General features: G+C 39.7%; 1 protein-coding gene across 5 annotated transcripts in view; it reads right to left on the reverse strand.

The window, feature by feature from the left end:
- PDE6C (phosphodiesterase 6C) overlaps positions 1 to 16,142 on the reverse strand; it is a 64,556-nt gene that overhangs the window by 16,133 nt on the left and 32,281 nt on the right. For all 5 annotated transcript variants that reach the window (XM_033841455.2, XM_033841454.2, XM_033841453.2 and 2 more), the window contains 4 exons: positions 12,243 to 12,389; positions 11,898 to 12,005; positions 11,392 to 11,501; positions 4,486 to 4,573 (listed from right to left, as the gene is read on the reverse strand). In XM_033841455.2, the coding sequence (XP_033697346.1) occupies positions 4,486 to 4,573; positions 11,392 to 11,501; positions 11,898 to 12,005; positions 12,243 to 12,389 (453 nt within the window). The remainder of the gene's footprint in view (positions 1 to 4,485; positions 4,574 to 11,391; positions 11,502 to 11,897; positions 12,006 to 12,242; positions 12,390 to 16,142) is intronic.

The following is a 16,142-nucleotide window of genomic DNA, read 5'->3' on the forward strand; positions in this document are numbered from 1 at the left end:
CAGAAAAATCAAGTCACGTGAGAGGGAGAAAATCAGGTTGGCCATTTATACCTCTCAGGGTAATGCTTCAATGCCGAAAGACATTGGAGCAATTTCCTACAATTTCTGAGAAAAAGAAAGTGACCCAAGACCTTTATATTCTGCCAAACTGACTTTCAAAACTAAATGTAACAAACAGATCTTAGGCATGTACTTAGCTTAGACTCTGGGAGAAACTATCAAATAACACAAATCGAGCTAATCAAGATAAAATACACAGGAATGGACAAGTCATGGTAGAAAGACTGAGGTTAAGTATCAGGCCCATTTAAAAGTAGAATTAGGAATAAACAATTGTGCCTCTTTGGTCTTGGCCACAGAAAAGAGATGACAAAGGGAACACTGTCATTTGGAAAGCATCACAATGAGACGCACACTGTGGCTCTAAGGCCTCCCACCTTCAGAAGCACACCTGTGACAAATGTGGCTGCCCTACCAGGCAGAAGAGGAAGTGTGCCTGGAGTGCCGAGGCTGAGGACAGAACACCACTGGAGCCGGGCAAGTGAAGCACCTACAGGTTGTATCCTGAAGATTCAGGCATGGATTCTGGGGAAAACAACACCTAACCCAAGAGAGCCACTGGGGTAGGATCCAGTTCATCTTAGGGATTTCAACCATTAGTCATGCAATAAATGCTCTGGTTTAAAAAAAATAGACAATTGTGGAAATTATAGAGCGAAGTGAATTTTATAACTACTGATAACAGTAAAAAAAATACTTTTAATGATAATAAATACCTTATAAAACAGAGGTGGAGATGCTGGAAGCAGTATAAGTATTCTAATTGTTTCATGTTTCATAGCAGGGAGTTCATGGATGATGTAAAGTTAACACGTATGGTCTAAAATCAAACATCTAAATGCTCGTTATAGTTTTTCACACTTTCCCGTAATCACCGGTTATTGATTTTAGGGTTCTCTTTAAGAACTAATATCTCTTGTGATAAGAACACAGTCCTCTGAAGTTCTGTAATTCTTTCCATTAAAAAAAAGTTTCTTCTGTTAAATTCAAGTAGAATTAAAATTTTCATTTAAAATAAATGGACTACCACTCAGCAACGAAAAGGAATGAATCACTGCTGATTCATTCATTCAACACGAACAAATCACAAAATTATTATTCTGTATGAAAGAACCCAGCACAAAAGAGTAATTATTGCATGATTTCATTTATATAAAAATCTAGAAGATTTAAACTATAGTGACTAAAAACATTTCAATGGTTGCTTCGGCTGGGAGGAGAGAGAGGCATTGACTGCCCGGGGGCAAAAGGAATCCTTTGGGATGACAGAAGTGTTCTGTATCTTGAGTGTGGTAGTTCCCAGGGGTATGAATAGAATTCATAGAATTTTTATGAAAAACACATTAAAGGGATGCCACTTATTGTACATACACTTCAATAAACTTAATTAAATAAAAACTCTAACCAAAAAAATAGCTTGGATAGTAAGATCCCATTTTTCTAAAATTGTTTCTGTCCTTCTCTCTTTATATATTCACAGAGGGCTACAATGAAGTTCATTAAATGTTAATGAAATGTCTATTTCTGAGTGATAGGATTTAAAGTGATTTTTTAATATTTATCTTTGGAATGTTTCCTATTGCTTGAATTTTTATAGTGGGCATGTGTAATTTTTACAACTATTGTCATTAATTTAAAATATAGATAAGTCTATAATATTCCATTTGTTCTTCCGGGGAATTGTGCTGGACACGTGATGTAGAGACAGGTGCACAGAACAAGAGAGGAGGCCTCTGTCCCAGCCCCACTCCAGCTGGGCCCCCATCTGCTCAGCTGGTTTCACTTGCCCACAGAAAGAGTCTAACTTTGCTCCCCCCTCTACCAATAACAGGCCGTTTTTGTTCTCCTAGTGCCATGAAAATGGCAATAAAATGTAAGTTCTGCGTAGCACACCAAAATAGAAATGGCTCCAATTCATCCTGATGAGGGCACTCAGGGGAGATGAGTTCTAGTCTCCAATGTGGTACATGCGACACCCATAAGAGAAGATTGCCAACATGTTTGTGGTTTGCTGGTGACCATACACAAGATATTTAATTTCTTCTTCATTTCTTCTTTGTATAATACAAGGTCAGTGTGAAAAAGCATAAATAAAGTTCGTGAAGTGTTTTGAATAATAAAAGTGTTGTTATTTATGCTGAGCAATGCATTTTGTCATTCCGACAGTACATTGTAGTATTAAAGTTTCTATTCTGACAAATTTGGCTAACAAGACTTTTCCACCTATTCATTAGGTTAAAGCGTGGATTTCTGACTAGTTTAGAATACAGATGGTTCTGTCCTCAAAGCAGGGAATCCAACTCTACTGGGACATAAAGATATTTTAGTTCAAAGCCTGATAATATACAAAACAAAATAAGTAACGTCCACAATATGACAAAATTGCTAGATAATCATAAGGATTTCCCTTATGTAAAAAAATTAGTTTTAAGTGTAAATATTTTCTTTATACAATAAATAAATAAAAGAACTGTATTGTCTCTCAAAAAAAAATGTACTGAGACAACTGTATTATCTCAAAAAAGAACATCTGATGGTTAAAATTTCATTTTTTTCAGCATTCAATTTGCCTGCTCATAAAATGCTCTGTGATTGCATTTATTGCCTAGCGACTCTATTTACAACCCTTAAAAGTCTGCAATTAGCAGGTCGAATAGCACTGTAGACAGGTCCTCGCCAAGGTGGTACAGATTACTAAGATGCAATATTCCTTTTTAGAAAGAATAATAAGCCTTTATATAGCCATCAAAACCAGTTCAGACTGCAGAGTAAATAACATTAAAAAAAATTAAGATGGAAAACAACAACTCTATTATAAACTCTCAAATCCCAGAAAGGAAAAACATATGAGCTACTAGGAGCCTTCCAAAGTTAAGCACTTAAACATTTGGCTGTAAAGGTTTAAAAATATATTTTGCGTTAGTAGGTAAACGTAAAATTAAATAAATTATTTTTGATACTACCTGCCTGTGGTATACGTAATCAGTGGGATGAATGGAAAATTCTTACTCAAAAATACAAGACTGTCCCAACCAGTAAAACAAAGACTCATAACAAATTGGATAATAACAATTTACTCTTATCTTCCTGAACTACTTTCAATTCTACTCTTTCTAATTCTCCTGGGACAGATAGTATCATCCTTTTTATGATACTACTGCAGGCACAGGTCCTGGCTACACATGAGAATTATGAAAATTCTTATTAAAAATGCAGATTCCTGGGTCCAATCCCCAGGGAGCCTGGTAAGCACAGGATGAAGCCCAGGATGTGTTTTTAAAAGCCCGCCCACCTCCACCCTGTGAAATCGATCATTCTGACGCAGATGGTCTGTGTCCCCCTGTCTGGATGCAGCTTGCAATCACAGGCTGTTGAAAACCTTTAAATCATGTGTTTATTTGTTTTGTTTTTCCACTTTTCTCCCTGGTTGCCCTGTCTTACAAGTTTTCCCACTTGGTTTTTGATTATCTAGAAGAATGTAGTGTTATCTTTCTAAACTTGGACATATTTCCATATACCCCCGCGTCCCCTGAGCTTAAAAAAAGATTATTATTGAAACTGAAAAAAGCTCCACTCTCCCGAGGGCTTATTTATCCTAACGAACTCGTATGATTCTAGACCGTTTCTCTGTTGAGACAAAACAGTATTCCCCTCCATCTACTAATGATTCATTCTGGGTTAGAATTTTCTCAAGATATAGTTTTTTTAAAGTATAACTAGATTATATTCATCACCTTTCTCACAAGCCTATATACCCCTCAAATAAAATCAATAAAAAGAATAATGACTGCCTTCTACAGAAGGTTAGTAGTACATGATATTGCATAAATCAAAGTGAATTCAAGACCAAGCTTAAGCCACTTCCTGTGAAAAGCTTCCTGATCCTGCCCCTCTTCTCCCCTATGTCCTGCCCACTCCTGAATGTGACACCTCCCTCTGGAACTCTTGGGAGATTCACTCAGTGCCTCTGATGGCAGTTGTCCGATCTGTCTCACAGCCTGATTTCATGCCTACCCCCCAACTACCAAAGCTTGACTTTCTCAAAGATACAGACAGTGCCTTACAGTGCATACCACATGAATCAGAAAAGCAGTGGCTGTGTAGCCTCCTTTTCTCTTTACATTCATACATACCCAGGGTGCATAGAGCCCTCTCACACCCACCTTAAGCTTTTGCTGCTTTCTTCACAAACCCACAGAGGTTCTGTGACTTTCCATGGCTCTTCTCTCCTCTATCTCAGCTACTTCCAACTTGGCTGTTCAAAAACTATTGCAATATAGCAATTTCTATCAATTGACTTCAATAAGGGTATACACTGTCAACCACCAGAACTCAAGGCCGTCCTCTTTCTAAGCATTTTCTGTGGGTTAGTGCTTTGATCCAGAGCTTGTGAGCTGCCCTAGAGAGAGAGAGAGACCCACGTACCTCGTCCTGCAGGAGAGTCTTACTGTACTCCAGGTGGTGCCTCTCCAAGATGGACGATCCATGAAGCCGTGCTAATGGAGATGTGGATCTAGGAGGAAAAGGATAATTTTAGCTATTTAAACATTACACATAAGGTTACATGATGCAGAATCTTTACAATCTGAGGATTTTTTTTCATTTCTTCCCTCTCCCCGAATGCCTGTGAAACAGTTGGAAGTAACATATTGGAAAAGAATCTTTAGATTTAGAACAGGAGAATACGCTCTTTTTAAAAAGTCCTTAAAAAAAAAAAACAACCCTAATTGGTTAAATGCATAAAATGATTGACTTGTTTAAACTACGAAGTTTGGTTCACTCCCTGCATCTAAAATTGTTAACTTCCCTGGAGCTTATGGAGGTGACTATGACTTACAGAACATGTAGCAAACTTGTTGAAGCCCATAGTTTATTTGCACAGAAAGTGTATATTAAGAATTTCCAGGAACCAAAATGAAAATGATGATAAAGTAACATTTCTTTTCTCCTCTAAGACAGTGACATAAATTTAAATTTCCCATTTGTTAGTCGTGAGGTCACAGCTTTATGTAAAGTGGGGACTTTGGTACCCTGTCTTTCTACAATTCTTCCTGTTCAAGGAAGGGGAAGCAACATTGAAAATAAAAAGGTGTGCACAGGGAACTCTGTTCAATATTCTATAATAACCTAAATGGGAAAAAACTTGAAAAAGAACAGATACATGTATATGTATAACTGAATCACTTTGTGGTACACCTGAAACTAACACAACATTGTAAATCACCTACACTCCAATATAAAATAAAAATTTTTTTTAAAAAGAAAATAAAAAGGTGAAAAGAAAAGATGAAGAGAAGCCGAGGTGAAAGGTCTAATAGATAATATGAAGACTTTGTTACAGAAATATGGAATAAATAATTTTAAGGAAGGGAGAAATCGGAAATATGGGTGGCAGTCTTAGTAGAGTTTCACTTAATTTCAGAAAGAACAGAACTTTAGGGAGGAGAGGAGTCATTAACAGGTCTGGTAAACCAAGTATTCTAGTTAGGGAACAATCAGACTATGTCCGATCCGTTCTATAATTGATCATAATTTTAATACATATTCAAATACCTACACTGTGTCAGCACTGGAGATTTAAACAAATAAAAAAAGCTCAATTTCAGTTAGAAATGAGTGGTATCTTAGTTCCTTTAGGTTTAAAAACATTACTCAAGAAAGGTTACTGGGGAGCTAGATATTCAACCAGTCTCAAAATAACACCTCACAGATTACGTATTAGTACAAAGGAGAAAATGTACCTTTGCATAAAGAGATCTGCTGAATATTACTCATAAATAGTTTAACTTAACCTTGTAGTTAATGGAACAAATTGATATCATGAGCCTCCTGATGCAATGCACTAAGAAGGACACAACATCACCTACGTAGAATTCCCACCAAAAATGTTTACCCTGAATCTAGTAATCAGAAAACAACTGGACAAATCCAAATTGAGGGATATTATGCAAAACAACTGGTCTAGAATCTTCAAAAATATCAACATTCTGAAAGATCCAAAAAAGTTAAGGAACAATTCTAGATTAAAGGAGATTCAAGATATTTGACGACTAAATGCAGTGTGTGAGCCTTGATTCGACCCAAAACAGAGAAGAAAAGATAGTTATAAAGGACATTATTGGGGAAATTGGAATAAACATTCTATACTAGATAACAGTATTGTACCAATGTTAAATTTCTTGAGAGCGATCGTTATACTGTGTTTATATAAACAAATGTCCTCCACGTTCCCAGGAAATATGTGCTGAAATATTTTCGGGTTAAATGTCATGCATGAGGCCTGCAACTATCTCACAAATGGTTTAGTAAAAAAAAAAGAAAAAATTATTTTTTATACACACACATCTGTTAACCCAGTTGAGTAACATCCCAACTTCCTGAAGGAATCTGAAGATGCGGGGTGGGTGTGGGCGACTATTGTCGGTATATTCTGGGAAATTTTGCAGTGGTAAAGATGATTGAAGACTGGATACAAGTACATTTTACCCTAAAATTTAAGTAGAAAATGGTATAATCTGTAGATGACAGAACAGGGAGATTGACGTTAATCTATGAAACAGTTTAAACTGCTTCAGAATTTGTAAGCACTTACAATATAACTACTAGGAAATTCCAGAGAAGGTTTAGAAAGAGAAAATGATGCTGAATTGATCTCATGAACACTTTTGTGATATGGTTTGTGAGAGAGGAAGGCCAGAAACTGTGTGTCTGGATTTCAGCAAGACAGCTGAGAAGAAGCTTCAAGATGTGTTCTGTATGAGCTGGAATATTGAGTGTGGACAAATACTGAACAGCACCACCCAGTGAGTGCTGCTTAATTAACTGTCTTCCCCAGGGATAGGTTTCTAGCCCCAAGTCTCAGAACTCTGCCCTGGTTTTGTCCTGATGCACAGTTTTATCAATGACTTGGATGAATATTGATGGCAATCATGACTATCTAATTTTCAGATGATAAAAAAGCTGGAAAAAATATCGAATCCATTGGCTGACAGACTGCTTTAAAAGGCAATTTCAATTAAGAGTGGAATAAAGAATCAGATTAACACAGCAAAGGAAACCATAAGTGAAGTGAAAAGACAACCTACAGAATGGGAGAAAATATTTGCAAACAATGTGACTGCCAAGCGATTAATTTCCAAAATATACAAACAGCTCAATATAAAAAAAACAAACTAATGACCCAATCAAAAAATGGGCAGAAGACCTAAACAGACATCTCTCCAAAGAAGACATACAGATGGCCAACAGGCACATGAAAAGATGCTCAACATTTCTAATTATTAGAGAAATGCAAATCAAAACTACAATGAGGTATCACCTCACACCAGTCAGAATGGCCATCATTAAAAAAATCTACAAATAATAAATGCTGGAGAGGGTGTGGAGAAAAGCAAACCCTCCTGCAGTGTTGGTGGGAATGAATGTAAGTTGGTGCAGTCACTATGGAAAACAGTATGGAGGTTCCTTATAAAACTAAAAATAGAGTTACTATGTGATTCAGCAATACCACTCCTGGGCATATATCAGGAAAAGACAAAAACTCTAATTCAGAAAGATACATGCACCCCAATGTTCATAGCAGCATTATTTACAATAGCCAGGACAAGGAAGCAAACTAAATGTCCATCGACAGATGAACGGATACAGAAGATGTGGTGTATATATATATGGTATATATACCATACAGAAAATGTGGGAGATATATATATGTGTGTGTATATATATATATATATGTGTGTGTGTGTGTGTGTGTGTGTGTGTATATATATATATATATATATATGATGGAATATTACTCAGCCATATAAAAGAATGAAATAATGCTATTTGCAGCAACATGGAAAGACCTAGAGATTATCATATTAAGTGAAGTAAGTCAAAGACAAATATTATATGATATCACTTATATGTAGAATCTCAAAAAATCATACTCATGAACTTATTTACAAAACAGAAATAGACTCACAGACATAGGCAACAAACTTAGGTTACCAAAGGGGAAAGAGGGAGGGAGGGATAAATTAGGAGTTTGGGATTAACACACACACACCACCACATATAAAACAGATAAACATCAAGGACCTACTGTATAGCACAGAGAACTATATTCAATATCTTATAATAACCTTTAATGGAAGAGAATCTGAAAAAGATAGATTATATATATACATATATATGTATATATAAAAAACTGAATCACTTTGCTGTACACCGGAAACTAACACAATGCTGTAAATCAACTAAACTTCAATTTTAAAAAAAGAACCAAATTAAGAAGATGAAATTTAATTAGGATTAAATATAAAGTATTTCAGATCATGTTTGGATTATTATGTCAAACCCCAAGACCCACATTTTTTTTTTTAACATCTTTATTGGGGTATAATTGCTTTACAATGGTGTGTTAGTTTCTGCTTTATAACAAAGTGAATCTTTGTAACAAAGTTATACATATACATATGTTCCCATATCTCTTCCCTCTTGCGTCTCCCTCCCTCCCACCCTCCCTATCCCACACCTCCAGGCGGTCACAAAGCACCGAGCTGATCTCCCTGTGCTACGCAGCTGCTTCCCACTAGCTATCTACCTTACGTTTGGTAGTGTACATATGTCCATGCCTCTCTCTCGCTTTGTCACAGCTTCCCCTTCCCCCTCCCCATATCCTCAAGTCCGTTCTCTAGTAGGTCTGGGTCTTTATTCCTGTCTTACCCCTAGGTTCTTCATGACATTTTTTTCCCTTAAATTCCATATATATGTGTTAGCATACGGTATTTGCCAAGACCCACATTTAAGGAATGACATAAAAACACTGGAGTGGGTTCACAGAAGAATAACAGATAAAATTATATGTATAGAAAATATTATATGAGAAATGATTAAAACAAAAGTTCAACCAGGTATATTCAGCCAGGAAAAGAGGAGGGGAAAATAATAATTCTCTTCGATATAAGAAGGAATAGCCTGTGGATGAGAAATTATACATATTCTAACAGCTTCAGAGACTTGAACTAGGACTAACAGAAGTTATAAGAAGACCAATTTCCATTTGATATCATGAAGAACATTCAGCCATTAGAATCATTCAAAAATATGAGTCCCTTATGGGCCATTATAAAAAATAATGGAATGTAGACTAGAGAACTCAGGAAGAAATACAGTAGGAAAGAGGCCTGCGTTGAATGTGGGGCGGAGGAGGATGAGATAAATGCTAAAGTTCCTCAGATTTTTTGCTGATAACCACATCTCATCAGACACAAAACGGAGGTGAGTAAAGGAGACTGAAAGATGAGAGAACTGAAAAACTAACCAAGAAAAGGGGGATGAAAGGAACAAAGAAATCTATGAACCTATGAAAGAATGAAGCAGAAAACAAAATGGCCAGAAAAGTGAACAAAGAGAACAAAAGAACTCAAGGGAATAATAAAAATTTGAAAATGGCAGGGTTTCTAGGGCATTGCCAGAGGGCATAGTCTAAAGATGGGAGATAAGGATGAAAACCAGAACCCAGGGCATTGGACATTTTGGAGACAAGAAATCAGACCAAGGACACAAGGTCAAGCCAGGAAGCTGTGTCCCAACAGCTTCAGCTTACACTGCACAGTAGCCTGATCGGTACCACCAATATGAGAATAATAATTCAGTCTTATTCAATCTTCTGTTAACTGTTTTTACCAGTGTAATGTCTCCAGATCTTTGTGGACTCCTGAGCAATTCCCCCAGCACAGTAAGGGCACACAAGGAGATTCATCAAGTAAGACAGAAATAAAGACACACACCTACTAGAGAATGGACTTGAGGATATGGGGAGGGGGAAGGGTAAGCTGTGACAATGCGAGAGAGAGGCATGGACATATATACACTACCAAACGTAAAACAGATAGCTAGTGGGAAGCAGCCGCATAGCACAGGGAGATCAGCTCGGTGCTTTGTGACCACCTAGAGGGGTGGGATAGGGAGGGTGGGAGGGAGGGAGACGCAAGAGGGAAGAGATATGGGAACATATGTATATGTATAACTGATTCACTTTGTTATAAAGCAGAAACTAACACACCATTGTAAAGCAATTATACTCCAATAAAGATATAAAAAATAAAATAAAATAAAATAAAATGGATAACTGGGACTTCCCTGGTGGTCCAGTGGTTAGGATTCCATGCTTCCACTACAGCGGGACACAGGTAAGAATCAATACATGTATATGTATAACTGAACCACTTTGCTGTACACCTGAAACTATCACAACATTATTAATCAACTATACTCCACTATAAAATAAAAAGGTAAACAAAAAAAAATAAAGGGCTGGAACTCTCAAGACGAAGACGTTGCTTACCCGGAACCCAGAATGGAGATTCCCTTTTCAAGGCAAAGCCTGATTGGTAGAGTAGCTGAAGGTGAAAAGTCACTGCTCACGAGGTGCATTTCATTCACTGAGTAAATTTCTTCAGCATCTACTATGTTTCACATATACAATTTCATGTGATTCTCACAGCAGTCTTTAAGAGGTCAATATTATACCCATTTTACAGTTAAGAAACAGAATCTCAAATAGATTAAATGATTTGCCCAAGATCCCTCAACTGGGAAGTATCTGGATCCCATAAAACCAGACTCCAAGGCTCATTCTCTCTAAATTGTCTCACTCCCTCTGGTACCTCTGGAGAGGGGTAGGTCATGTGTCACAGATGAAGATACAGTGTGGCCAAGGCAGACAGAGCTTCTTAAATGTCACTATCAAGGAGTTAGGCTGGCTATGGCATTGCTGACGAATTTTGAAAAGTGCCAATGACACAATAACAGTAATAATAATAATACTTAATAATTATTAACTGCCAAGAGCCAACCATGAGCTGAGTGCCTTATATATATCTCATTTAATCTTTACAACGACCTTAAGTGTTAGGTACCATTACTGTAATTATTATTTTCCCGATGAGGAACTCGAAGCTTAGAAAGTTTAAATGACTTGTGAACCCAATAAATCCAAATCTGTCTGAGCTGAGGGCCTCTACCCTTATGATTGCACTTCTTTTCTTGGGCAAGAGAGGAAGATGGTGATGATGTTAAGATGCAAGGTCAGCTGAAGGTCAGCTGGTGGAAGTACAAGGACCAGGGACGTGAGAGTAGTCAGCCCAGGAAGAAATGTTCTCTAGCTTGAGCTGGTGGGGTGCTACCCAGGTGTGTACAGGTGTACGCCAAAGATCAATGCTCTTTAATGTATGAATTCAATACTTTGATGAAACAAAGTTGAAAAAAGAAGGAGTGAAGGCGTTTACAAATAAGGCGGGGGGGCACCAGAACACGCTGATGTGGCCACACGTGTTCACTTACTTCATCTGATACAAGTTGTTGGTGCCTCTGTGGTCAATGTCATGGCAGAAGGCAGCAGCAAGCATGGCAAAGGCTTCAAGATCCGTGTAGTATTTCTTCAGTCTTCCTGTCTAAAAAAACAGACGTACATATTTACTTGGATTAATGCACCTCCGCAGCATGTGCAGAGAGGCCGGCCTGCAATGGAGAAGGGGGTCTGCTGTGTTTTTAGAGCAAGCTGGCTTTATTTCTTGAGGACTGTAGCTCATTCTGGGCCGTTACAAACCCAGCAGGTAACTGAATTTTCCTTTATGGATATAAGGACACGAGTGTCAGAGTGATAATTCAGCCAAACGCCCAGGGATACCCACGTACCCTGGCATCATCTCCAGGGGGGTTGGGGGTTTATGGGACTGTATCCATGAATTCCAAAATTACTGATCTAAAGTGACGGACTGTATCCATTTCTCACCACACTCAGGAGGGAGATGCACAGGTTTATGATGATTCACAGGCTCTGTACCTACCATCAGCAAAGTGAACATCGTCTGCCCCACATTGAACCCGTGTCGCCAGTTGTGGTAAGTGACGGCACGGTATCCCTTCCTCACCGTGTACATCCATCTGGTGAGAACCTGCCACCAAAGAAGACAACACCACTCAGACTTTGGAGTAGAATTCTAAAGGTAAGAAGGTCTGTGACAACCTTATCTGAAAAGATAGGTTGGCCTTGTTTACAGGGTTTAAGTGGACAAACTGACGAAGTTAATGATAATTTAAAATCCACACTGCAGGGAATCTTCTGAACCACAGGAAATTTTAGTGGAGTACAGCCAGAGAATCACAGCATTTTAAATTAAATACCATCTGACCTCTACAGGTACTTTGAATTTCTCCACCACATTTATTTCAAGAAACAGCCGAAGTCCACACTTAATCAGTTCGTGCTCTGTGATGGGGAAGTCGCTGAAGCGGAATTCATACAGGTCTACGGCCTGTGGGTCTGGTAGGTCCTCTTTCTGTTGAAACAAGGACCAAGTGTTCCAGATTACATTCATTTATTTCCTTTTAGTCTGATATACCCGACATTGGACATAAAACAAAATTACAATAAAAGGATGCCACATGCAATTCACTGAGTCTCTACTTGCCCAATACTGGGTTATGCCTTATTATCCTAACAAACCTACACAATGATCCTCAGTTTCCAGATGGTGAAACTGAGGCCCAGCTATACTGAGAAGCTTTCTAAGTGATGGCATTCAATTCTAAATCAGACCCCAGTGGCTATTTTCTTTCTTTGATGCAAGATAAAATGTTTACTTGCAGCAGCCTAACCCATTTTCAATACTCAACTTTTTTCCATTCCAGAAATATTCAGTAAACAGTAAATGATGGCTTAATTCGATTCTATCGTATTATCTTTACCTATTCAGTGATGCTTTCCTACTCGTCTGTGGGCTCCATAAGGATGGGATCTGGTCTGTTTTATTTGCTGTGGTATCTCAGAACCTGTAGGGCCTTTCCCATGGAGGTGCTTGGTAAATGTTTGTTGAGTGAATGAATGAATGAATGCCCCGCAGTGTACTGGTACACTTGCAGACATCTAATTTAACCCACCCCCCTGTCAGGATTTAGGACTAGGTGAAAAAACAGTGAATTAGCCCCATGAATATTGACATGGCTTGGGAGATAAAAATATGCATTTTGGCCTTAAGGAATTTAACTTACTAAAATGGTTATAAAATACAGACCAGTGAAAGCTGAGAGCTTAGAACATTCCCAGAGCACAGAGTCAGTGCCAGGGCTGGGAGAAATTGCAGGCAGGCTGGGGGAACTGAAGGAGGAGAGACTCTGGAGGGCTGTGTATTCAGCTGATCTGGTAGAAGGCAGGTCAGAGACAGTCCCACGGGAGGAGAGAAGCAGGCGAGGGCTGAGTGGGTCCAGCAGATGCAGGAGCAATTCAGTTCAGTGGATATTTACTGAGCCCATTATAAATCCTTAATACTGTGCTAAGATCATGTCCCTCAGTAAGTTCAAGGTTTCCCAGAGAATGATTCATGCTCTATTTGTACAAAAGTCAACACCAAATGGTATATGGCTCTTTTAAGTACAATTATGGTTTCTGTTCCCCTAACCCCCGAGTCTGGGCTGGCCCCTCAAACCCTTGCCCTTCTCTTCAGGGAACTTCCTGGTCCTCCTGTGCCCCCTTCTCCTCAAGGCCACTCTCAGACTGTCGCTTTAGGCAGAGATCTCTCTCCTACAAAGCTATGGCTTGGAGCCAGGAGACTAGCATTCAGTTCTGGGTTGGTATTAGCTATTGGGTTGGCCAAAAGGTTCGTTTGGGTTTTTCCATAAGATGTTACCCAATATGTCAATGTTCTCATCTGTGAAATGGGAGTGACAAGAGTTAACATTTTTGTCTTTGTTGTTCTAATGAAAAGGCAGTGCCAATTTCATTTGCATGTGTGTCAAAGAAAGTGAGAGGGGGATTCAACCCATGGCCCCTAGTAACACTTCACAAAACTCCTTTCTCACAGGACCTCCTGCATCCTCTGCCAAAGCCTTCTCATCACTTTCTCTCTCTCCAGACCCTCCCAGATTCCTTGCCCAAAGGGGCTCTTTTTCTGCATTCATTTTTATTCATTCAACAAACATTTATTGGTTCCTATCTGTGTTGTAGGCATTATGGATAAAGCAATGAAGAAAGCAGGCATTGTCACTGCCCCTGAAACACACATTCTCGTGGGGAGAGACAAAAAATAAGCACATCTTTTAAAAAATCAGACTAAGAATTACGGGGTACGGTGGGGGGTGCCCAATGCCCAGAACCTCCCTGCTGGAGGTCGCCTCAGTCCTGCTGTCCCCAGAGTATTATGTAAAGATCAAACGTGAAAATGCTTTTTAACGCGTTATCAGGTCAGTCACACTAAAGCGTAAACGCGCATTTCAGCAGGAAACAAAGTAAGAAGTTCTCAGAATTATGACTCCCAGCCCCCATTTACAGTTACAGGCGAACCGATAAAACAATACTACAATATGGCAATCACAGGTTTTGAAAACCAGCAGTCATGCAGCAGTGATACAGAGAGGCTGATGGAAATAAAGGCTTTTGATTCATCTGATAAGTAGGAACTCAGGCCCCAAAGGCTGGTCTTCCCCTCCCTGAAGGAACCCACAGCTGAGGTGGAATGAGAGGGGGGAGGCTGCTGCCACCCCACATGCCATAACATGGCGCCAGCCACCTGCTGCATCCCAGCTGGCTGACTCCCTCTGCTCTGGGAAGAAGCTCCTGGGTATCTGATCAGGTCCCTTCGCAGGTTCCAGTGTGCCAGGCTGCCATGGTCTCGTCCCACCGCCCTGCCAGGCCTCACGGGCTGCTCCCCTCTTCCGCTCACTGGGGCTCCAGCCATACCCAGCTGTCTTCGGTCTCCTGTGCCCCACGCCCTGGTCTGCACTGTCCTGCTTCCCCATCCCATCTCCAGCCATCTCCAAGCCCCCATTGTCAATCTCTGCCCAGCCGATTCCTGCTTTCCCTGCAGGCCTCCATGCCATGGCCTCATCTCGCAGTCTATCATCTTCTGTGAGTAGAATCAGGCCCTTATCCTCCCCAGGGCCCTTGGTGCTCACGCCCTGTGAACCCATTCATTCAAGGCAGTGTCACTGCTTGTATTTTTTGTCTCCCTAATAAACAGGCGGCTTCTTGAACCAGGTGAAAACCAGACCACACTATCTTTTGCCCTTGAGGCTTAACGGTTCCTTGTATCATAGGACATTTCAGTAATTACTGAATGAATGAAAAACAAAATGGAATGAAGGAGGACTGAATGAGGTACTTCTCTGGGACGCCCTGTCCTCATCTCCCATGGTCTGGTAAATGTGAGCTGCAGGGCATCCGCGAGTGAACTGAAATGTCCTGGGAAGCAGAGGGGAAGATGGGACAACGACTTTCCCTACTTCCTTTGCCCAAGTCACTGCACTGCTACCTCAGTGCTTCCCAGCCCAGCAACGTGCACCTGCTGTTATACCTATAAAAGAGGACCACACCTTCCCTGAACTGAGAGTTAAAATGCATCCCTGCAGAAAATCATGGTTAAGTGGAGATGCATAAATATTTATGTAGCTTGGAAATTATGCCAATAGTTTTGGAGAACCCCTCTGAAATATGGTTGTTTCTTAAGTTTTATGCGGCAATGATTTGGGATGAGCTTAAAGCACATTTTACATTCAAAATAGGCCGTTTTATTGTAAAGCTACTGGTTCTTTGCCCATTTTATTGCTTCTCCATCATTAAGACCCTTCCTCCTCTAAATAGAGAACTAGAAAATTTCCAACATGTCATGGATGTCAATTAAAGCTTTTTTTTTTTACAAGAAGATAAGTTTTGTTGGGGTAAATGAGGAGAAGGAGTCATCTTCTGGGCCAAGTGTGAGAGGAAAGTGCTCAGAGGTAAAGCCAGAGAGAGTGAGAGAAGGAGGAAGAGCCTCAAGTGACATGAAGACATAAAAGTGGGAGCAGATCCCTCAAAAAGGGGTCACAGGCCACTGGCTCTGTGGTGGTACAGCCAAGGGCCAGGATGGGAGGACAGAGCCCATAAAAATGGGAATGTGGAAGGTGAGATATTCAGTAATCTTAGTTCAGAAAGAAGAACATATGTCATGGGTTGGAAAGGGGCAGTGGAAAACAGGATGAGGTAGTTAGGGAGGGAAATAAGTGTGATATTATTTCAATTTCGAGCAGATTGTATTCAAGCCTCTGAAATTCAAGGTCTA

Source organism: Tursiops truncatus, chromosome 16 (assembly GCF_011762595.2).
Source record: "Tursiops truncatus isolate mTurTru1 chromosome 16, mTurTru1.mat.Y, whole genome shotgun sequence".
NCBI classification, from domain to species: domain Eukaryota; kingdom Metazoa; phylum Chordata; class Mammalia; order Artiodactyla; family Delphinidae; genus Tursiops; species Tursiops truncatus.